We start from the raw sequence: 24,328 nt of genomic DNA, 5'->3' as shown, positions 1-24,328 counted from the left end.
ACTCCCTTTATTATATGTTTTATGTCTCCATTTATGTTTTTTGTGATTAATGTTAGCTCTTACACGAGCCTCGATCTGGGAACCCCCCCCCCCCCCCCTCTAGGAAATTCAGATCATGTCAACATTGAAGTTCAGATTTATTATTCTTCACCATCAACTGTTGTTCATCCTGTCCATCAAAGTGTTTTCCAATATAGCAAGGCTGACTGGGATGCCTTGCCTTCTTTTCTTGCCGAAGTTCACTGGAGCTCAATCCTTTGTCACAATCCATCTGAAGCTGCCAAGGAAGTTGCTGAGTGGATCCGTGTTGGTATGGACCTCTTTATCCCTTCTCGGACCTACCAAGTGAAACCACACTCTCAGCCATGGTTCACTCTGGCTTGTTCTGCTGCTATCGCCCATCACAATCACTTTTCAAACTGTATCATCGTGTTGGCTCAAGGGAGGCACATCATTTGTTTTGTCTTGCAAGAAACCCACTGTAAATGGCTTTTGGAGAATGTTAAGCGACAGTATGCAGAATCTGATTGTGATTCTATCTCAAATAAACATCTAGGTTCTCAACATTTTTGGAGAATTGCTAATAGCATTCTCAACCATAATCATAAATTCCTGTCCTCCTCAAAGGCCCTGAAGAGCTTCCTTCTCCTATTGACAAAGTCCACCTCTTCGCTGAGCATTTTGCTGCAAAATCCATACTTGAAGACCATGGATATTCATTGTGTGTTTGTCCTTCCTGTCTTGATCTTGATACCAGGCTTTCCACTATCACCATCATATCCAGGAAAGTTGCTAAGATTATTCAAGGTCTTGGCATTTCAAAATCTACTGGACCAGATAGAATCCCTGCAATTGGTTTGAAGATGTGTACACCTGAACTCTCTTCTGTTCTCTCAAAATTGCTTGTGTCTGTCAAAGTCTGTGTTTCCACGTAGCTGGAAGCAGGCTTCTGTAGTCCCTGGCTTCAAAGTTTCTGGTGAGAAATCTGATCCTTCTAACTGTTGGCCTGTTAGCCTTCTACCCACTTTTTCAGCAAAGTGTTTGAATCCTTAATAAAACAACAATTCATGACTCATCTGGAAACCCACAACCTCCTAACTGATGTCCACTATGGGTTTTGACAATCAAGGTCTACTGGTGATCTATCCCTAATCACTGAACATGTGAATAGGGATTTGGATCATCGTGGAGAAGCCAGGGTTGTTGCCCTCAACATCTCGAATCTTTTGACAGTGTGGCACAAGGACCTCATCCATAAGCTAAAATGACATGGCATTTCTGGAAAGTCCCTGGTGTTGAAAGTCCATGACAGTCCCTGGTGTTGGGCTAGCGGCTAGGGTGCCGGTTTAGGATCCTAGGATCCTGGGTTCGAATCCCGGTCAATCGCTGAATTAACGCCAGGGGGGTTGACTCAGCCTGTCATCCTTCCGAGGTCGGCAAATTGAGTACCAGTTCACTGGTAATTCCCTGCTTGTGGTTAAAGGCGGCAAAAGGGGTTGGCGTCAGGAAGGGCATCCGGCCGTAAAACATTGCTTCAAAAAGGGGACCGAAAAACAACAACAACCACAGTTCCCGAAAAAGGCCAACCCCCGCTTGCAGGGAAAAATGGCCTCTAAAGGTGGTTTTTATTTCTGGAAAATTGCTTGATACAATCTCTGACTTCCTTGCAAATCGTCAAATCTCTGTGGTACATGACGGACAGTCGTCCTCTGCCCATAATACAAATGCTGGTGTTCCTCAGGTGTCTGTGTTGGGTGCAATATTGTTCCTGTTATATATCAATGATCTGCCCGATTGTATTCTTTCTCAGTTAAGCATTTATGCAGATGACCCAACACTGTATACTACGTACCTTGGAACCTCGTCTCTTCCACAGTGTCAAGCTGAGCAAGGTATGAGGCAGGGGCACCAACCCATAGGGGAGAGCAGTATCCATCAAGTTGCGTATGAATGCCTTGCAGGTGGATAAGAGTTCAAGCATGCCGAGGAAGGACTTTGCATGACAGAGGATGCCCAGTCAGCGACTAGCTTTGGAGGCCAACTTTGATATGTGGCTTGCTCAAGAGAGATCATTGCTGACAGTGGGAGTAAGGAGAGAGAAGAAAGGGAGCTAGGCCAAATCAGGATTGAAAGACTTATTCCAAGTATTTGACCAGCTTGTGACTTTATCAAAGTCTGAGGAGAGAGTGGTTGTGGGGAAAGTGAGAAAGTGGTGTCTGAGAAGAAAGTGGCTGCCCGACTACCATAACCTCTCTTATCTTATGAGTTATGGTAGTCTTTGATTATTTGGATAATTTACTTGATTGTCAGCTGTAAATTTAGATTCTCTGAACTTGTTACAATCTTTGTAGCAATGGTGCGAGTTTTCAATATAGCAGGAAATTATTGACTCCATGTGTTAGATTGGGTGTTTTCTGTCTTTAGTGGGCCATTTACTTGTTACATTTGCAAAAACTGCAATTTTTTTGATTCTATACCCCATGCACTATCCACTTTTGAGGTGTTGCTTGGCCAATGATAGCTACCACAACACCCACCCAATGGGCAACCTAGTTGATGTAATTATACTGCCGTAACCTGATCTGAGTCCGCTAAATGCCCACTCTTCCATCCAGTGGGCCTGTGCATGCTGCTCTTCATAATGTCCTCTTGTTGCGACTTCATGACCCCCAACTTCGCACCCACTATTGACATTTTGCTTGTACAATTCTTTGCAGTTGCATCCATTCTGGCAACTTTTTTTTTTTTGGATACAAGATCGAGGCTCGTGAAAGAGCTAACATTAATCACACAAAAAGTCAAACCGACACAAACCGACACATAAAACACAAAATAAGGGGAGTGGTTGACAAGATTGGGAGAGAGGGGGAAGGACACAAACACAACATTTGAGAGCAGGGACATCGAGACAACTGTGGGAGGGAGAGGGCTTGGGGGGAGGTGGGAAAGGTATAAAACATATGGACACTGCAAAGACTTCCAGGAAAGAAGTTGGAATTTCGAAAAAGTGTATCTGGGGTGAATTAGTGGGGGTAGAAAAGATCAAGGTTTTGGATGGGGAAGATAAGAGATGGTGGTGAACAGCTGTTTTAAAGACCTGGAGGGAGGAGTGGGATTGAAGGGAGTGGGGGAGTTTGTTCCAGAGGTGGGAGAAAAGAGGAATGAAAGAGTGAAGGTGAGCAGAGAGCCTAGATTTTGGCAGTTTAACCATAAGAGGATTGCTGGCAGATCTTGTGCGACCTGTAGGAATATTTGGGGGACAGAGCACAGAGAGAGCTGGGGGAGCAAGGCCTGAGAGGAGTCGGTAGAAGACAGAAAGACCACCAACCTGCCTGCGGTGAGTGAGTGAAAGGCCCTCGGAGTTAGCTTCATCGCAGGAGATTCCAATGATTCTGAAAACTTTGGCTTCAACAGCGTGAAGCCGAGCTCTTTGTGAGGGAGGAGCACCGGCCCAGAGGGGCGAACAGTATTCCATTGAGCTGCGGATGAAAGCCTTGTATGTGGTGAGTTCAGGTGTGCCAAGGAAGGACTTCACACGATGGAGGATGCCCAGTTGGCGACTGGCTTGGGAGGCCAGATTTGAAATGTGGTTAAAAAATTTTTTTTTTTTCCAACAAATATATCTATATCATTTATGTAAAAGTTGTATGGTGATTTTTATTTTTCCCTTGCAACTGCTACTACCACATAATACTACCACTAGTTTAACTGCCCCACCTGCTTGTTGGGGTGGCCGGGAGAATTTCGTGCCAAATATTTTGCAAACCGACTGTCCAGGCTTGACATTCGACCGAAAGTGTAGGAATTTGGGATTTGTCAAAGGTGCAGCCGATAATTCAGGTACACTTCATGAAAGACAGCATGATATCTTTGCTGTCCATCTACAACAAGTACGGCAAGATGTATGGCTCCTCGTGTTTAACTGATCAGTCCACCTCATCTTTTCTTTAGTTATTTTTGTACAGTTTATTCTCACTGTGTGTATGTGGCCAGAATGACTAAAAGTGGTGAGTACAGATGGTGACTAAGTCTGTGTATTGGTGGGCTGTTTTTGATTGTAGGTACTTCAGCAATTGTCTGACTTTTTTATTTGGATGCTTATTTCCTCCTCTGCTGAAGGTGGGGTTGGAGGTTATGTTTTTACCCCTTTTTGTCTGTCTTGTCTCTGTGAACAAGATATCTGAAGAAGTTGTGGACAGATTTGGAAGAAATTTGTTGGACATGTTGGGTGTATGTATGACAAGGACGAATTGATTCAGTTTTGGTGTAGGTCAGAATCTGGATCCAGATACGAGAATTTTTAGTGATTCTTCACCATTGAGAGAGAGAACCAAAAAGGATATATTTCTTGATGCTAGTACACCCGCTCGGTACCGGAGCAGCAGGGGGTCATATTATTATCTTTATTATTATTATTGCCAATTATTATTCATGTTAATTATGTTGGATCAAGTCATTGAAAAGATCAGACTGTGCGTCACTATTCTAAATTCTCGATAATAAAATGTGCAGAGGGCAATATCGGAAGTCACAAAACAAACCCCTTGGGGAGTGGGGATATTGTTTTGTAATATAATTAATCTTATGCTATTTATCATAAGTGTTGTTATTACTTTTGTAATGAGAAGTGGCTTTTGAAAAACGCCACGAAAATGCATTTGAAGAGCTCCATGGAAGCGACAGGAAGAGTCATTTACTAACCCTTGTGGGATCTTCGATCATATATCGACTACAGTAGATATAGACGACAGAGGACAGGACACAGACTGAGGACAGAGGAGAGAGGGGGAAGGACACAAACAACATTTGAGAGCAGGGACATCGAGAGATCTGTGGGAGCGAGAGGGCTTCGGGGGATGGGGGGGGGGGCATGGGAAGGCGGGGGGGGGGGGGGAGTGGGAAAGGTATAAAATATATGGACACTGCAAGGACTTCCAAGAAAGAAGCTGGAATTTCCAAAAAAGTGGATCTGGGGTGAATTAGTGGGGGTAGAAAAGATCAAGGTTTTGGATGGGGGAAGATAAGAGATGGTGGTGAACAACTGTTTTAAAGACCTGGAGGGAGGAGTGGGATTGAAGGGAGTGGGGGAGTTTGTTCCTGAGGCGGGAGAAAAGGGGAATGAAAGAGTGAAGGTGAGCAGAGAGCCTAGATTTTGGCAGTTTAACCATAAGAGGGTTGCTGGCAGATCTTGTGTGACCTGTAGGAATATTTAGGGGACAGAGCACAGAGAGAGCTGGGGGAGCAAGGCCGCCGGAGAGAAGTCGGTAGAAGACAGAAAGACCACCTACCTGCCTGTGGTGAGTGAGTGAAAGGCCTTTGGAGTTAGCTTCATCGCGGGAGATTTCAATGATTCTGAAAGCTTTGGCTTCAACAGCGTGAAGCCGAGCTAGGTGTGAGGCAGGAGCACCAGCCCATTGGGGAGAACAGTATTCCATTGAGCTGCGGATGAAAGCCTTGTATGTGGTGAGGAGCTCAGGTGTCCCAAGGAAGGACTTCGCACGATGGAGGATGCGCAGTCGGTGACTGGCTTTGGAGACCAGCTTGGAAATGTGGTTTTCCCAGGAAAGATTATGGCAGATAGTGAGACCCAAAAGCTTGAGCGACAGAACTTCTTGGAGAGGATTGTTTAGAAAGTAGATGGGAGGGTTGTCCAGGCGGTCTTTTCGGAGAGAGATTTTATTTTTTATTTTTTTTTGTATACAAGATCGAGGCTCGTGAAAGAGCTAACATTTATCACACAAAAAGACAAACCGACACACAAAAAACAAGGGGAGCGGCAGACAAGATGGGGAGAGAGGGGGAAGGACACAAAAGAGAGGGGGAAGAGGGGGAAGGACACAAACACAACATTTGAGAACAGGGACATCGGGAGGACTTGGGGGGAGGTGGGAGAGGAATAAAACATATGAACACTGCAAGGACTCTGGGGTGAATTACCGGGGGTAGAAAAGATCAAGGTTTTCGATGGGGGAAGATAAGAGATGGTGGTGAACAGCTGTTTTAAAGACTTGGAGGGAGGAGTGGGATTGAAGGGAGTGGGGGAGTTTGTTCCAGAGGTGGGAGAAAAGGGGGATGAAAGAGTGAACGTGAGCAGAGAACCTAGACTTTGGCAGTTTAACCATAAGAGGGTTGCAGGCAGATCTTGCGCGACCTGAAGGAATATTGGGGGGACAGAGCACAGAGAGAGCTGGGGGAGCAAGGCCGCCGGAGAGAAGTCGGTAGAAGACAGAAAGACCACCAACCTGCCTGCGGTGAGTGAGTGAAAGGCCCTCGGTGTTGACTACATCGCAGGAGATTCCAATGATTCTGAAAGCTTTGGCCTCAACAGCGTGAAGCCGAGCAAGGTGTGAGGCAGGAGCACCAGCCCAGAGGGGGGAACAGTATTCCAAGTGTGAGATTTGTCAGGATTGAAAGACATGTTCCACTTGTTTGACCAGTCTGTGATTTTGTCCAGGTCTTCAGAGAGTGAGGATGCTGCAAACTGCCGATCTGAGGGATGAGGAATGGAGCGGCAGAGAGTGGAGTCATCAGCAAAGAGATAGAGAGGATTTTCCAGAGAGTCAGAGAGATCATTGATGAAGACCAGAAAAATCACAGGGCCCAGAACACGGCCTTGGGGAACTCCAGCCTGAACAGGCAGGGGAGGTGAGAGAAATCCATTCAGGGCCACATGTTGACTTCGACCAGAGAGGAAGTCTGCAAGCCATGCGTGGAGAGATTTCCATGGATACCATAGGAGGAGAGTTTGGTGAGCAGAGCTGGTTGCCAGACCGTATCGAAGGCACGTGATATGTCAGGGGAGACGGCTCTGATTTCCTGTTTGGCATTGAGGACCTCCATCCATTATTAAGACAGCAGAAGCAGCATGTCCGGAGTAGAATGAGCTGGTCTGAATCCAAATTGATGATCGGAGATCAAGCCATTGGAGAAGAGGAAGGATTTGATGTCCGAAGCAATGATGGATTCCATGACTTTGCTGATAATTGGGAGCAGGCTGATTGGTCTGTAGTTGCAAGGATCTGTTTTTGCACCTTTTTGTGTAAAGCGGTAATGTTTGCTGATTTCCAAGATGCTGGCAGATAACCTTGAGCAAAAGAGGGTGAAAGGAACAGAGAGAGGGTGAGATGGAGCGGTAGAGTAGGATTTTAGAACCCGCGGGCTGATGCCGTCTGGTCCAGTTTCAGAATTGGAGTCGAGGTTTGACAGAAACTTCTCCACCTTGTCAGGAGAGAAGGACACGGAGTCCAGGAGCAACTGGGTACGACTGGGTAAGGTGGGTGCAGAGAGAGATGGGTTTGGGACACAATATTTTCACGCAAACACAGAGTTGAGGTATTCGGCTTTTTCACGGGCAGTGTCAGCTTTGTTGTCATTTGAGGTAAGCCGGGATCGAATGGGGAATAAATAAATTCCAACACAAATTGCACACAATTTGTGCATAAATGTGTGCAAATTGTGCACACAATGTGCACACAATTTGTGCAAATTGCACATAAAGTGATTATAAAACCCAGCAAATCCCCTCAACTCAATAAATCCAATCCAAACACAATGGGCATAATAATCATAGTATCCACTTTGGGGTTCACATCTGATCATGGTAAAAGGGTCAAATCAAAAACGGCATTGAAAGGATAGAACACCGTTAACTCCACAAGGAACCGGTATGGGAGAGGAAGGGGATTGGGTGGTACATTTATCCTTAATTGGCCTGCTCACTGTGTAATAATAAACATTACAGAGATGACTGCCGTTACATGGTGTGCGCCAGGAAAGTGTGTCACTTCCTTGAAGGTCAATGGATGCTTGTCTGAAGTTAAATCCGGAGTTCTCTCGTGTATTTGTCCTTGTTAAAAAACAAATTGTGGGAAGATTTGAGTTGATCAGGGACATGTGGGGAAGGGATGGGGTTAAGATGATTATGAGCCAAAAACAGGAAGAACTCGATGATATTCATAGAATACTTACCCTGCGCAGTCTTGGGAAGGACTTGGTGCAAGCCAACTTTTCTGTTTTTCAAGGGTTTTTTTTTTCTCATAATTTTCATTAAAAAAATTATACAGAAGGAGAGGCACTCCTATAGTGAAAATTTCGTGTCAATCGGTCCAAGAATTGCAGAGAAAAAAATTCATACTGATCAAATCAAGCGTTGTACTTGCCGAATTATGACGTCATTATTACGGTACTGATGACATCATTAAAATATCTTATTCCCCAAGGGGAGTGCTTGACATTGAGCCATGTTTAAATTTTTTCCATTGAGTGGTTTCGGAGATATAGAGGTGGATTGTTTTTCCAAGATGGCGTCCGTACCACGTGACCTATGACATCATAATTATCAGCAAAAACATCTTCAGGCAGAGGCGCTTCTACGGTAAAATTTGCATGTCAATCGGACCAACGGTTTCCGAGAAAATGAATTTTTAAAATGCAGACATGGCACACGTACGGCACATGGCACACACGTACGGCACACGAACTTAACCGATTGCTTAACCCCGCTTTTCGCTTTTAATGACAAAGCGCAGGGTAATGATAAAGGATAAGCATTGGGGGTGGGGAGCACCGGGAAGGAAGGAAGGAGACTGTACTGAAGGGAAACCATTCCAAAACTTGTTCTCTTTTGATTATGATTGTTAATTCAACAATAAACAAAAACAGTTTCTGTGAAGTTTAAAAGATTTAGAATCGGATTGTCTTTATTGATACCTACCTGTTGATGCATCTTTTATTGGTGGTTGAATGGATGCACGTAACATTTCACAGGACGTATTGTTTTCCAACGGAACTTGTGCATTGAGAATGATTCCTGATTGGCTGAGGAGGTTTGACAAATCTTTTCTTTATCGTTACAGCATGCGCATAGCTCACCTTCTCTCCTTCCATTTACTGCTCAAGTATATTTAAATTTTTTTATTGTGGATGTTAAATGGGGATTGGGAGCAAATCTTTTGGATTATGTGTATCAAAATTTGAATTTGTTCCAGTGTGCTTTGTTCAGCTTTGTTTCTTTTTCTTTCCTCTTTCTGTCCTTAGTTTTGCCAACCAGGTGGATGGCAGCTTCAAGCAGAATGGCACCCTGCCTCATATTTTGTTGCAATGCTGACAGACATCGAATCGGATCGCCACTTTTGTGCTTGCCTCACATTCTGGGAAGAGATGCCCGAGCTCCAGGTGAGTTTTGAAAATTTTTATTTCATAGAATATTTTGAAAAGTGTTTGTTTTATCGAGGAAGTAAATAAAGTATTGTTGCGGATTTCAGCGCCGGCCTTTTCCCCTTACCAAGGGGGGATAAGTCCCCTCGTCTTTGACTAGCCGACGGGACCCGGGACCTATGACGTCCTTCCCGGACAGCGTGAAGTAGGGTCGTAGGACTAATCACAAATACCTAATTACTCGCACTGCTCAGAAACGAGGAAATAAGCCCCGCACGAATCACGGGTGTTGGTGGATACGCCGAGCGGTAGCGAACCCGTGACCCGAGCCGTTGTCAATGACTAGACCCCGATCCAAGCGGTTCGTAATCGTGCCACGCTTACCCAATGATGGAAATCACAGAAACGGTCAAATTGGAAGAAAAGGAATAACAAGATTTATTTACACGATGTACAATAATCAGAAGAAGAAGACAGTGCAGTCCTTAAGCAGTCTTATACTTATTATCCCAGACAAACGGGCCCATTCACACTCAGACACACTCACACGGGGTTTGCAGACGAACAGGTCAGCACGTCCAGGGATGGCGTCCGGGCAGCTCTTCCTCCGGTCCCCAGCTCGCACCGCGAAGTATATGAAACAGAGACGGCAGGAGCTCTCCGCGTGTCGTTGGCGCGCCCGGGATAATTACGGGGCGAACGGTAGGGCTGGGCTCTGCCGGTTAATCACTCGCAGGCTGCGTATGTAATAAGCGAATAGGCGCTAACAATGCGCTTCTCAATTCCTTCAAGTCCTCTGACAAATCCTCTCGATACTGTCGTGTGCACACCAGTCCTTTTCATACGAGTGCTCCGAGTCCTTTCTCATAAGTCCTCTTCCAACCAGTCCTGCTAAGGGCAGTCCTCATCAATCCTCTTCCAACCAGTCCTGTTAAGGGCAGTCCTCATCAATCCTCTTAAGGGCAGTCCTCCGGTAGCAAGTCCTGTTCAAGGGCTTTGTGCGAAGGCTTATATAGCCCTGCCCAACGAACTCTCTGGAACTTATCAGACGTGCCTTTACCACGCCCGATCACACCATGCCCACAGAGCCCCGGTTGGCTGATGGCCCTTACCGTCACCGCCTCTGACGTGCTCCTTCATGCCGCCACATCCCGACCCCGCGATCCTCCCTCTTTTCAGGCATACCTCGTGTCATTTGACTCGTTCGAGCGAACAAAGGGCAGCTAATGCTGCTGGCAGCCAAAGCGTAACACACGGACGGATCAGCCAGAATGGGGCCCGGGATCGAGTTTGCCCATAGATGGAATTGGAGGGTGGCCGCAAAATGAAAGGACCTAAGCTCATTTCTTTACACAACGCAGATATTACTAGGGAAATGGCCTACTCTTACACATACTATGACATAACTAATACTCTAAGTGGGCCTATGTGTTGCTTGTGGACTAACTATGGGGGGCAAACCTTTAACCTTTAATGATGTCATATATACAAATCTCAGAACCGTATCAGTATTGTTGTTTCTATCTTCTCCATATCGCAGTATAAAAATGCCGTCGTATCTTAAACAGTTTGCTATAAGCAGATGACCAATATTTTTTTCAAAGATTTGTTCTGTATATCTATTTTTTGTCAAGGTCGTAGGTCATGAGGAATAAGCAAACTGCAAGTTCTTCGGACGGGGCAAGGATGCGAGATATAAGTCTCCCCTCTTCCCCCTCCTCCCCATGGTCCTCCCCAGTTGTATTTAATGTTCTATTTTATGCAGCATATAATGATTGTTATCCTTAACATGACATTATTCTTTCAATTAACAAACCTTTCACCGGTCACCACAATGTAGTTTGTCATCTCTAGTTGAGCCTCTGTTAATGCAGCGGGGCCGCAAACCCCTCTTGCACGTTACTAACCATGTCCAAAGCCCGACCACACTAACAATTGACAAACCTTGTACTAATGTTTACCATTCATGCATTTGTGTATTTACCATGGTGTTTGAAAACAACCAGCAGCAGTTTGAGCAAACTTAACACCTCTAACCCCTATTATTATTCCTTTGTTTGACAACGATGTGCTAATTTTGGCCATAAAATGATTGTGCTTTGAACGAGGGGATGAGTGATTTCTTTTATTATTTTATAGCTTACCTGCATCTGATTTTTGCAGGATGGTAAAATAAACCTTGAAAGTGTGAGAAGAATTTTATTCATCACTTATTGCAGACCATGATAACGCTTCCTGAAGGGATTATATTAAAGCATTGATAAGTTCAAATTTTTATTGGGGGGTGGAAATGTTAAACATTCTAGAAAAAGCAACAAAATTTAACGAAATCGACTTTATGAGACATCCGACCATTGTCCAATTGTCATAGTAAAATTTGAAGACTCGTTGATCTCGTTTGAAAAATCTGAAAAACATTTTTGAAGATAGTTTTACACAAACATTCCTTGCCGAGGTTCCCTTTTTTTCCACCTTGTTTTGAGAGAGGTGTCTTTGTGCCCTTGTGCTGTTTGCATTAGAACGGCAGCAGAGAAGAGGCAGACGCTGATGATGACCCCATGCCCACAATGCTTCGCTTCGCTCCCAAGAGCCTTGTTCTTGTCTCCCGACTTGGTCACACCGAAATCTTCCGTGTAAGTTGGCGCCTCATCATTTTAATGCTGATCATGCTGGTCCATGCAGACTCCTTTGGCGCCATCACATTCCGTTTTGTATGGAACCTCAGCCAATTAAGATATGTCGTCTCACCTTCATTGACATTTATTAAGTCTGTGTTTTGTCACCACCCTGTCATTGTGCCAATGCCTTTTTTAATACAGCATTGCTCAAAAATGGAAGCTAACGAAATATTGTTTGTACCTTTTGTACATATGCTATTCAACACATTCTCTGTTATCACCAATGCAAACAATGAATTTGTCTGTAAAATTTATTTTTGAGATTGTTGCTGGTTTTTTTTGAACTTAATGTGGTGTATATGTCGTTCTGTTGATGCAATATTTATTCCATTAATTGTGTAAAAGGCCTTATTCTCTGTCAGTTAAACGATTAGCATTCATTAATGATTTTATCAACTTGAAGATACTTGTGAAGATATTTTTGGCATTTATCTAATTTTGCTGATTTTGGTATTTCAAGTTACAAGACTCAGTTGACACTGCTACTTTTGTGTTTATATGCTGCCTGTTTATATACAATGTGCAAGAGGCGGGCAAGTCCAGAAGATGACACTGCTGAGGAGTTTGAAACATTTTGATGGATGTGGTTCTTTTTGACAGAACTGCTTGGGGCTAATATATGCTGTCCATGTCGACAAGATTGGCACTCCACTTGAGGTTGTGGTGGCTAACTTGGCAACTTGTATTGTGCCAGTTTCTGGAGGGCTTCAGGTAAGCATTGATCCCTTTCTATAATTTAAACTTTTAATGGCTGCCACCATGAACTAAATATGTATGTGTGTATATATATATCGACGTTGTTACGAGTTTAATATATATATATATATATATATATATATATATATATATATATATATATATATGTATGTATGTATGTATATATGTATACAGTGGAACCTTGACTTACGAGTTTAATTCGTTCTGTGACCGAGCTCGTAACTCAATTTGCTCGTTTCTCAAATTAAATTTCCCCATTGAAATGCTATTAATCCGTTCCAGCCCGCCAAAAACCACACCAATTTTTTTTTAAATATGCAGTATATATAAAAATATCTCGCGCTTTATATTTCACCTGTATGCAGCATACAAGTTGGCAGGATGGCCTGGACTGGAGGTACGCACACTTGACTCTAAACTGTCCAGCCTGGGTTTGAATCCCGACCCAGCTATAACCTGTCATGGGTGAATCACAGGCAGGGTGATTCATCAATGTGTGTACCGCTAAACTGGGTGCCCCGTTTGCGTCCCATTAGTTGTTGGATGTTAAGGATCTCACCGTGTTTTCCACAAAGAGAAGGCGAGCTATCGCCGGCACTCTGAACAAGTTGTGGCCTGGCATGCTCTTCTCCTCTGCCGTTATATACGTCTTCCTCGGCATCTTTTTCCAGAAGAGCCCTGTCTCGTCACAGTTGAAGATTTGCTGGGGGATGTATCGTTCGGCTTCTATCAGTTCGGCAAAAGTTATAATAAAATCTTCAGCTGCCTTCACATCCGCCTCACCAAGTCGACAACACGCACACCTCGCTCATGTTTTTCAACGATTGCGTGTTTTATATCCAAGCACATCATCCTCTTCTTCTTCTCAGTACCGTGTTTTCCACAAAGAGAAGGCGAGCTATCGCCGGCACTCTGAACAAGTTGTGGCCTGGCATGCTCTTCTCCTCTGCCGTTATATACGTCCTCCTCGGCATCTTTTTCCAGAAGAGCCCTGTCTCGTCACAGTTGAAGATTTGCTGGGGGATGTATCGTTCGGCTTCTATCAGTTCGGCAAAAGTTATAATAAAATCTTCAGCTGCCTTCACATCCGCCTCACCAAGTCGACAACACGCACACCTCGCTCATGTTTTTCGACGATTGCGTGTTTTATATCCAAGCACATCATCCTCTCTTCCCTTGGCACTCAATTTCTTAGGACCCATGGTTAAAACTAAGAAATTTTCCAAAATAACCAAAATGCGAAAACAAAGCAGCAGCGATATACGGCAGAGATACTTGCACGGCAAGATAACCACGTGACCGGAACCCACCTGGTGGCGGGTAGCGTAAGCTCGTAACTCAGATCTCGGCTCGCATCTCAAAGCAATAAACCGCCCGAGCGGCGGCTCGTATCTCGGAAAACTCGTAAGTTGGTGCACTCGTAAGTCAAGGTTCCACTGTATATATATATATATATATATATATATATATATATATATATATATATATATATATATATATATATATATATATATATATATATATATATATATCATTTACATAAAACTGTACATGACATCCCACTTTCTATCTGGATTCGATTTTTATTGGTAAATGTTGATGACATCGATTTTGGATCACAGTGAAACTGATGGGAGGGGAAGGGGGTGGCAGATGGGGGTGAAGAAAATCCACTGTTAATCTGCGGAATTAATAGAAAAGGGACATAAAAAATGATGGTTAAAAACTTGTTGGAATTCAATTAATGTGCCTATAATGTAATTAATGAAGCAGGTACACTATTTACATATTTGCGAAAACAGCCGGGTCCGGTGTGGAGCATCCATTGGACATAGTTCACATGTGACGTGAAAATTGAGGAAGAGCATGCAGTTATGGTTTTCATGGGTGGTTAAATAGCTCTAATAATACTAGAGGTATTATGTACTGTAAGAATTGCATAAGCCTGAAAATGATTGATAATAAACTGGTCAAAATCTGAATCAAAATCTAATCTGTTTGTTCTCATCACCTAACCAACTGATCCACCTAGTTTTGTCCGAATCTGCCAACTTTTTGTAATGCCGTGCTATATATCATTTTTAGGCCAATCTCTCAATGGGACGGATCACTTAGAAATTAAAAAATATTTATTGTATCTTGATCCGGATCTACACCAGAATTTATTCAATTCGTCCCTGTCACACACCCAACCGGTCCACCAACTTTTGTTCAAATCTGTTCATAACCTTTTTGATATATCTTGCTCTCAAATAAACAAACTGCATGCTCGTCTTCAGTTGTCATACCCTTCCTCCCGTCCATGGTACACGGAATCTTGTGGTGAGGCTGTTGCCAAGAAACAACTTGCCTTCGTCTCCTGGAAAGAAAATCCAACGGAAGGAAATCTCATTTCCTTTCACAAAGCCTGAAACAAGTGTGTGTCCACCCTCAGGATAGCCAGGAAACAATATCTCTCCATTCTCAAGACCGAACTCTCTTATCTGTCTCCCTCTTCCAAATCCTGGTGGCGTCTGGTCAAATCCGTTTCTGGTGTTTGTTCCCCCTCCATCCCCTCCTTTACCTCAAACGGCGACACAGCTGACTCCGCACGTGAAAAAGCTGAATGCCTCAACTCTGTGTTTGCCTCTAAATCTTGTGTCCCAAACCCATCCCTCTCTGTACCCACCATACCCAGTCGTACCCAGCTGCTCCTGGACTCCGTGTCCTTTCCTCCTGACAAGGTGGAAAAGTTTCTGTCAACCCTCGACTCTGATTCTGCAACTGGACCCGACGGCATCAGCCCACGGGTCCTAAAATCCTGCTCTGCCGCTCTATCTCACCCTCTCTCTGTTCTCTTCACCCTCTCTTTTGCTCAAGGTCAACTGCCATCTGCTTGGAAATCAGCCAACATCACCGCTTTGCACAAAAAAGGTGCAAAAACAGATCCTAGCAACTACAGACCAATCAGCCTTCTCCCAATTATCAGCAAAGTCATGGAATCCATCATTGCTTCGGATATGAAATCTTTCCTCTTCTCCAATGGCTTGATCTCTGAGCATCAATTTGGTTTCAGACCAGGTCACTCTACTCTGGACATGCTGCTTCTGCTGTCTCAACAATGGATGGAGGTCCTCAATGCCAAACAGGAAATTAGAGCTGTCTCCCTCGACATATCACGTGCCTTCGATACGGTCTGGCACCCCGCTCTGCTCACCAAACTCTCCTCCTTTGGTATCAATGGAAATCTCCACGCATGGCTGGCTGACTTCCTCTGTAGTCGTCGTCAACGTGTTGCCCTGAATGGGGTTCTCTCATCTCCTCTTCCTGTTCAGGCTGGAGTTCCCCAAGGCAGTGTTCTGGGCCCTGTCCTTTTTCTGGTCTTCATCAATGATCTCTCTGACTCTCTTGAAAATCCTCTCTATCTCTTTGCTGATGACTCCACTCTGCCGCTCCATTCCTCTTCCCTCAGATCGGCAGTCTGCAGCCTCCTCACTCTCTGAAGACTTGGACAAAATCACAGACTGGTCAAACAAGTGGAACATGTCTTTCAATCCTGACAAATCTCACACTCTTACTATGTCTCTCCGAAAAGATCGACTGGACAACCCTCCCATCTACTTTCTCAACAATCCTCTCCAAGAAGTTCTGTCGCTCAAGGTTTTGGGTCTCACTATCTGCCATGATCTTTCTTGGGAAAACCACATTTCCAAGCTGGCCTCCAAAGCCAGTCGCCGACTGGGCATCCTCCGTCGTGCGAAGTCCTTGCTCGGCACACCTGAGCTCCTCACCACATACAAGGCTTTCATCCGCAGCTCAATGGAATACTGTTCTCCCCTGTGGGCCGGTGCTCCTGCCTCACACCATGCTCGGCTTCACGCTGTTGAAACCAAAACTTTCAGAATTATTGGAATCTCCTGCGATGAAGCTATCTCTGAGGGCCTTTCACTCACTCACCGCAGGCAGGTAGGTGGTCTTTCTGTCTTCTACCGACTCCTCTCCGGCCTTGCACCCCCAGCTCTCTCTGTGCTCTGTCCCCCAAATATTCCTACAGGTCGCACAAGATCTGCCAGCAACCCTCTGATGGTTAAACTGCCGAAATCTCGGCTCTCTGCTCACCTTCACTCTTTCATTCCTCTTTTCTCCCGCCTCTGGAACAAACTCCCTCACTCCCTTCAATCCCACTCCTCCCTCCAGGTCTTTAAAACAGCTGTTCACCACCATCTCTTATCTTCCCCCATCCAAAACCTTAATCTTTTCTACCCCCGCTAATTCACCCCAGATCCACCTTGTTTGAAATTCCAACTTCTTTCCTGGAAGTCCTGGCCGTGTCCATATGTTTTATACCTCTCCCACCCACCCCCCCCCTTCCCATGCCCCCGCCCCCAAAGCCCTCGCCCTCTCTCAGATCTCTCGATGTCTCCATGTCTCTCAGTCCCTGCTCTCAAATGTTGTGTTTGTGTCCTTCCCCCTCTCTCCCGATGTTATGTTTTTGTGTCGGTTTGTCTTTCTGTGTGATTAATGTTCGCTCTTTCACGAGCCTCGATCTTGTATACAAAAAAAAACAAAAAAAAAACAAACAAACAAACAAACGAATGAATACATAACCTTTGTCCACCTTCGGTGGCAGATAAATCTGTCGGAGGAAGAAACGAGACAAAATGGTGAGGACGGTGTACCTTGATGGAATATTAGAATAGTGGAAATGGCAGTTTTTTTTTTCTCTTTTGTAACATTTTACTATTCAGTTTTGAGTCAAGTATTTTGTTGTTCACATGTTAAATAAAGTTTGGTTGGGTTGCAGGAACTTATCTTGTTTACCTGTTTCTGACGTCTTTGTTTTTTTCAAGGTAATTATTTTTGTTGTACTACATTTTAATATCCATTATTCCTTTGGGGGTTAAGATGGAGTGGGTGGGTGGTGGTGTTATGATTTCTTTATCATCCCAATATATTTTGTTGCCATCATTTCATTGCCTTGTTCATGATTTTTGCTTAAACGCTAATATAGCTCATAAAGGTCATATTTAATTCTCAGGAAATCTAATAATTAATTTTGAAAATTTAAAATTCAGGAAACTGTAAATGGTCTTGAAACATCTGTACACCCCAAGGCATTTGTGCAGTGTTTAGATAACTAAAGTAAGCTTCTGCTTTGATTAGCTTGAACTCTAATTTGTTCCAAACTATTCATCATGTGGAAAATAATGAATTAGTTGTGGCTTTTAAACACGACCAGCCTTATTTTTCATGATGTATTCTTGATATTAGCAATGGTACCCTCCCTACGGGCGGGGCTTCCCTCAGATCGGCAGTCTGCAGCCTCCTCACTCTCTGAAGACCTGGACAAAATCACAGACTGGTCAAACAAGTGGAACATGTCTTTCAATCCTGACCAATCTCACACTCTTACTATGTCTCTCCGAAAAGATCGACTGGACAACCCTCCCATCTACTTTCTCAACAATCCTCTCCAAGAAGTTCTGTCGCTCAAGCTTTTGGGTCTCACTATCTGCCATGATCTTTCTTGGGAAAACCACATTTCCAAGCTGGCCTGCAAAGCCAGTCGCCGACTGGGCATCCTCCGTCGTGCGAAGTCCTTCCTAGGCACACCTGAGCTCCTCACCACATACAAGGCTTTCATCCGCAGCTCAATGGAATACTGTTCTCCCCTATGGGCTGGTGCTCCTGCCTCACACCTAGCTCGGCTTCATGCTGTTGAAACCAAAGCTTTCAGAATCATTGGAATCTCCCGCGATGAAGCTATCTCTGAGGGCCTTTCACTCACTCACCGCAGGCAGGTAGGTGGTCTTTCTGTCTTCTACCGACTCCTCTCCGGCCTTGCTCCCCCAGCTCTCTCTGTGCTCTGTCCCCCAAATATTCCTACAGGTTGCACAAGATCTGCCAGCAAGCCTCTGATGGTTAAACTGCCAAAATCTCGGCTCTCTGCTCACCTTCACTCCTTCATTCCTCTTTTCTCCCACCTCTGGAACAAACTCCCACACTCCCTTCAATCCCACTCCTCCCTCCAGGTCTTTAAAACAGCTGTTCACCACCATCTCTTATCTTCCCCCATCCAAAACCTTGATCTTTTCTACCCCCACTAATTCACCCCAGATCCACCTTGTTTGTAATTCCAACTTCTTTCCTGGTAGTCCTGGCAGTGTCCATATGTTTTATGCCTCTCCCACCCCCTTTCCCATGCCTCCCCCCCAAAGCCCTCTCCCTCCCACAGATCTCTCGATGTCTCCATGTCTCTCGGTTCCTGCTCTCAAATGTTGTGTTTGTGTCCTTCCCCCTCTCTCCCCATCTTGTCTACCGCTCCCGATGCTTTTTGTTTTATGTGTCGGTTTGTCGGTTATGTGTCGGTTTGTCGGTTTGTCTTTCTGTGTGATAAATGTTCGCTCCTTCACGAGCCTCGATCTTGTATACAAAACAACAAAAAAAAAAAAAAAAAAAAAAAAAAATGCAAAAGGCAAAATATCAGAAATTGAAGGCTTTTTTATGTTAAACGATTTATATAAACATCCCTTAAATCATATCACGTGCAAATCATAAAAATCTAAACAGTATTTGTAGAATTTCAAGAAAAGCCGCATCACTGTTCATATCGGTAAATATTATTCCATCGTGTTTGGAAAAACTGGAAAATTGGAAAAATCGGAAAATTGGGGAAAACAATATAGCCTATTTTACTCCAGGGGGTCCCAGGATTACCAACCCAAAATTTCGTTGCGATCGGTTCAGCCGTTTTTGCGATACCTGGGAACAGATGGACAGATGGACAAACAAACAAGCAGACAGACAGACAGACGACAGACATTTGGTGAATAATAGTAAGATGAAGAGTTTTTCCTTGGCAGCAGACAAATAGTGTTTGTGTTAACACAGCTCTGACTTTTACAAATTAAGAATTTTGTCTTCGTAACTTCTCAATGGGAGCCATTGGCCTCCTATCATGCATTATCACATGTGCTGTCCATTGAACCTGTGCCAAGGAAATCAGCTTTCAGGCAATAGGTAGTAGTCTATTGCAAATGCCCAATTGCTTGTCTTGGAATTTTATCTGCAGTAATGGAATGGTTGTCACATAAATATAATCAATGGAGTGATGGACATCCATGAACTTCGATAAACACGCTTCTGACCACATTATTAATTTATATGGGCTCGTATTTCACACTCCGTCCCAACACGTGTTTTCTTTTTATTTATTCCCTCATCTGAATCTAACCGAATCCCAACCTTTTTTTAAACTTCCAGCTGACCTCTTCCTCTGCTTTTCTTCAACTCACTCCCCACCCCGACCCCCTGTCCATACTCATTTTCATTCTGGTCGCACTTCTCTTTGCCTATTTTTATTTCCTTGAGAAAACTTTTCTTCCATCTCTGAAGATCATCCCACCATCCTTCCTCAACAACTGCCCACTCCACCGTCCCTCTTAATCCAGCCACCAATGTCTCCAACTGTCATCAACGTTGACTCCAACCCACCCTCAACCTCATCCATCCAGCTTTTCCTTCTCTCAAAATACAGAGATGAAGAATTATGGAAAACCACATGCGTCTACCTTTTTCAACAACCACCCCTTTGGTCTCGAAGTCTCTCAAAGACCGTTCCTATCAGCCTCCACATCTTTCAAACCCCTCCCCCCCCCCCCCCCCAAGACTCTAGTTCTTCCAAGCTGCAACTCTGTCAAAAAGCATCCACTTGCAGCCTCCACCTCTCTTAAAATGTATTGTTCCAGCCTCTGCCAATCTGGAAAGATAGCCAATATCCGTCTCTTCCTCTCAACGTGTGACCAATCCATCCTCCACCACATTCCAAAGGAGCCAGCTTCCAGCCTCTGGGTCATTCATAAGGTGCCTGCTTTCCACTCTTCTGCTCTTTCGTGAGGTCCATGTTTTCCAGCCTCTGGATCCTTTGAAAGGTACTCTCTTTCATCCCTAGCTCCTCCAAAAGGTATTGCTTCCAGACTAAAACTCCTTCAAAAGATTCCTGCTGCCAGTCCGTGTCGCTTCGAAAGGTGCCTGCTTCCAACCCCTGGCTCCTTCGAAAGGTACCTGCTTTCCAGCCTCTGGCTCCTTCAAAAGGTAGCCGCTTTCAGTCTCCCTGGCTCCTTCAAAAGTTTCCCGCTTCCAACCTCCGTCCCTGTTGAAAGATGCCCATTTCTGACATCAGGCTTTTAAAAGCCTCCTGGACTGCCGCCTCTGGAGACAGGCTGAGGCCGGGGGTGCAGCATCTGTAGAGGCTGAGAGGTAGCAGCCTCCGACCTCTGCCTTTCCACAGAGGCGGCGGCCTGAGAGAGAGGTGGCCTCTGGTCCTCGGCCTCTCTACAGGTGAGACGGCCCCCGTCCTCTGCCTCTGTGGGTGAGGTGACTTCCGGGCCTCAGCCTCTTTGTGGCCGATGCTGCTCCCTGGCCTCGACCTCTATGGGCGAGGCGGTCCCTGGCCCTCGGCCTCTCTTGAACGCAACTATATTTATCCTTGGCCTGTCTCAATCTCCCCTCATCTGGCCTGGCCCTCTTCTAAAGCATTGCCTCTCCCCACATCCCACTCATTTTGTTGGGAGGTTCGCATGGAGGTGATTATTTGAAGAATATGTGATGGGGCAAGACTGGCAACGGATGGAATGAAGAAATCCAGCTTACTTCTCCCTCCAAATATACCCTGGTGCACCCTTCCTTCCCTTAATGCAATTGCACTTGCTCCTGTTACCCACAATACTCTCCTCTGATTTCCTGTTCCTATTTTTAAAATTATTTTTCTCTTCCTCTTCTTCTGCCTTGCGTTTCAATTTGCTTTCCAGCCTGGTGAAGATGGACAATATGGGGTATGGTGATGTATTGTTGTGCTTGCTTCAGTCATTCCTTTGCTGAATATTTGTGGTAAACCATGCTACACATTTATTTTTTTTGTCAAAAAGCTTTTTGTTGTTTTAATCTGAAGATATCGTGGCTGTTTAGTAATGAGTTGCAGACTGCCTGCTGCAGTTACCTCTTAGCTTATTCTGTTCTACACTTTGTTGCTGGAGATGTTTCTTTGAGTTGATTATTTCAAAAAATGCTGCTTATTCTGCATATTATTATATTCATCGTCTTAAAACATATCCCTTGCATGCCTCTCTTGCCTTTCATTTGCCTTCGACAGTGAATGCTTTGCCTGTGTGGTTTCTGCACTTGTCATTTGTTTTTCTTTATCTTGCGTTTTCGAAAGACTCAAGTGTTGTTACATTTGCTGTGCCTTATGGAGGCATTTGATTTCGAGATTGTGTTCATTCGGGTCTGCTGGGCTGTTTAATGAAACAGAAATGTGTTAATGTTTTTATGCCGTTGCCGAGGGCATTGTGTTTTCAGGTTGTCCGTCCGTCCACCGTCCGTGATAGGTTTTCGTTGCCGTGATAACTTGAGAACGGCTAAAGGGATATTAGTCAAACTTGGCACAGGTATGTATGTATAATGAGGTAAAGATGAACTGATTTGATTTTGGGGTCAAAGGTCAGAGGTTATGTTCGGTAAAAATACTGTTACCGCAATAACTTGTGGGTATGTATAATATTGTAAAGATTAAGTGATTCGATTTTGGGGTTATAGGTCAAAGGTCAAAGTCTGTAATAGGTCTCTAACTTGAGAACAGATGAAGTGATCCAATTCAAACTTAGTACTGGTATATATCATGATGTAAAGATTAACTTATTAGATTTTGGGATCAAAGGTCACATCTGTAATAGGTCTAAAACTTTTAGAATGGCTGAAGTGATCTACTTCAAACTTGGTAAAGTATCTATAATATTGTAAAGATTTAGTGATTAAATTTTGGGGTCAAAGATCAAATCTGTAATAGGTCTATAACCTGAGAACGGCTGAAGTGATCTAATTCCAATTTGGTACAGGTATGTATAATGATAAGATTAAATGATTAGAATTTGGGGTTAAGAGGTCAAAAGTCAAAGTCTGTCATCGGTCTATAATTCGAGAATGGCTGAAGTGATCTAATTCAAACTTGGTAAAGGTATGTATAATGATGTAAAGATTAACTGATTGGATTTTGGTGTCCCGAGGTCAAAGGCCAAAGGTCAGACAGGGCATGTCAGGTAAAAATGTGAGAACTTGTGAACAGCTGAAGGGATTTAAATTAGAACTTGGTACAGGTATGTATAATGATGTAAACATGAACAGATTAAATTTTGTGGTCAATAGGTCAGAGGTCATGTCAGGTAAAAATGTGCTAACTTGGGCACAGCTAAATGGGTTTAAATCAAACTTGATATAAGTGTTATAATGATGTAATAATGTGGTCGGAGGCATATCAGTCGACATCAGAGTGCCGTTCTCGCTTTTTCAGGATGTGGGGCAAATTTTGTCAAGTCACATGACTTTTGTTTGTCATTTTGGGTGCAGGGACTCCTCGAGATGCGTTCCTAAAAAAACTGAATGCAAAATGAAAAAGTGTAAATAGAAAACTATTTTCTCATAGGCGTAATGTTATAAATTGAAGATGCATTCCTGGGTGGAAATTTATTGTCACGAATCTAACTCTAACCGAAGTACAGACAGTGTATGTGTAAATACAGTTCCTGTAAATAAACACAAAATACATAACTAAATACATCATTAAATATCATAAATTAATAAACTATGGGAAGTTTTAAGTAAATGTGTACGCTCCTCACTAAAATCTGTGGTGTGCAGCGAGTATCCAGGCCTGGGAGGTGAAGGTGTGGGTGGAGCGGTTTCTGAGATAATGAGTCATTCAATTTAAGTGCACTCGACTTTTCTTTTTGATGGCTTCACTAATAATTGTCCTCAGTCGAGGGCGAAAGGCTAAGCGCTCGAGTGATGTCCACCAAACACTCCCATGCTCGAATCGCTTCACCACATCCATTTTAATGTCTAAACTGAAAGCTTTACGGGCGTTCCTGGGGGTCTCAGCTGGAGAACTTATGCTCGTTTACCACTCATGATGAAGTGGTTTGTGATGGATTGGCACAAAAATATTATCAATGACGGTCAGATGATACCTCTCACGAGTGCAGTAGAAACCGTGCGGCTGAAGGTGAGAGAAGTAACAATAAAATTCCGCGTTAAAAAATACGTTACCTTGAAAATTACGAGGCACAAATAGAAAATTATTCAGTACTTTGTCTGAGGCATTGTCAAAAGTATGTGAATAAAATCCTACTGTTAATTTGCAATTGGTCACTGGCTTTGACACCAATACAAGTTTTTATTACGGACCACAGACATCTAAAAGCTACATACTGTATATCGAACAAATGGTTTCAAATGGAGCACCTCGCCGCCATTAGAGCATTTAAATTACATCAAATGTGGCAATAAATGTGACTTGTTGCTCCTAGCTTGCCGGCTCAATGACAGAAGATGCCATTTGCATTTTTGCCGTCTTCATCCCTACTCCGTTTAGAATCCTGTGTGGGAATGGGCAACCTACGAGCTAATGTAAATTGAGGGCTAAGTGTATCGGCTTTAACTTATGTGTTTGTAAGTGTATTTTGGAAGTCATGCATGCTATTCCTATGATCATTGGATTTCACAACCTGCATAGCAAAGACCATGGCAACTTCATTCAAGTCTCAAGGTTTTTAATTGGTGAAGCCGCTTTGATATTTGGCTATGTCCATTCTGTCTGTGAAAAATGAAGAACCTTTTTAACCCACCGTGTTTAATTCTGAAAGGTTATATAGGGTAATTCTAAAGGGCTTAAAGGGTAATTCTAATGGGTTTTGTTAGTTTCTCGGCTTTGTTTATTTCACATGAAAATTGCCAAACTGAATCAC

General features: G+C 43.8%; 1 protein-coding gene across 1 annotated transcript in view; it reads left to right on the top strand.

Moving 5' to 3' along the window:
* Window positions 1–24,328, top strand: part of SBF1 (SET binding factor 1) — a gene marked incomplete in the record, with an annotated part of 417,110 nt that overhangs the window by 104,982 nt on the left and 287,800 nt on the right. Inside the window, 3 exon segments of the mRNA XM_078779651.1 lie at window positions 9,037–9,174; window positions 11,676–11,789; window positions 12,435–12,545. Coding sequence (XP_078635777.1) covers window positions 9,037–9,174; window positions 11,676–11,789; window positions 12,435–12,545 — 363 coding nt within the window.

Source organism: Myxine glutinosa, chromosome 1 (genome assembly GCF_964187855.1).
Source record: "Myxine glutinosa chromosome 1, kmMyxGlut1.1, whole genome shotgun sequence".
Taxonomy (NCBI): Eukaryota; Metazoa; Chordata; class Myxini; order Myxiniformes; family Myxinidae; genus Myxine; species Myxine glutinosa.
Note: the sequence above shows the minus strand (reverse complement) of the source record. Positions and strands in the feature narration are given on the sequence as shown.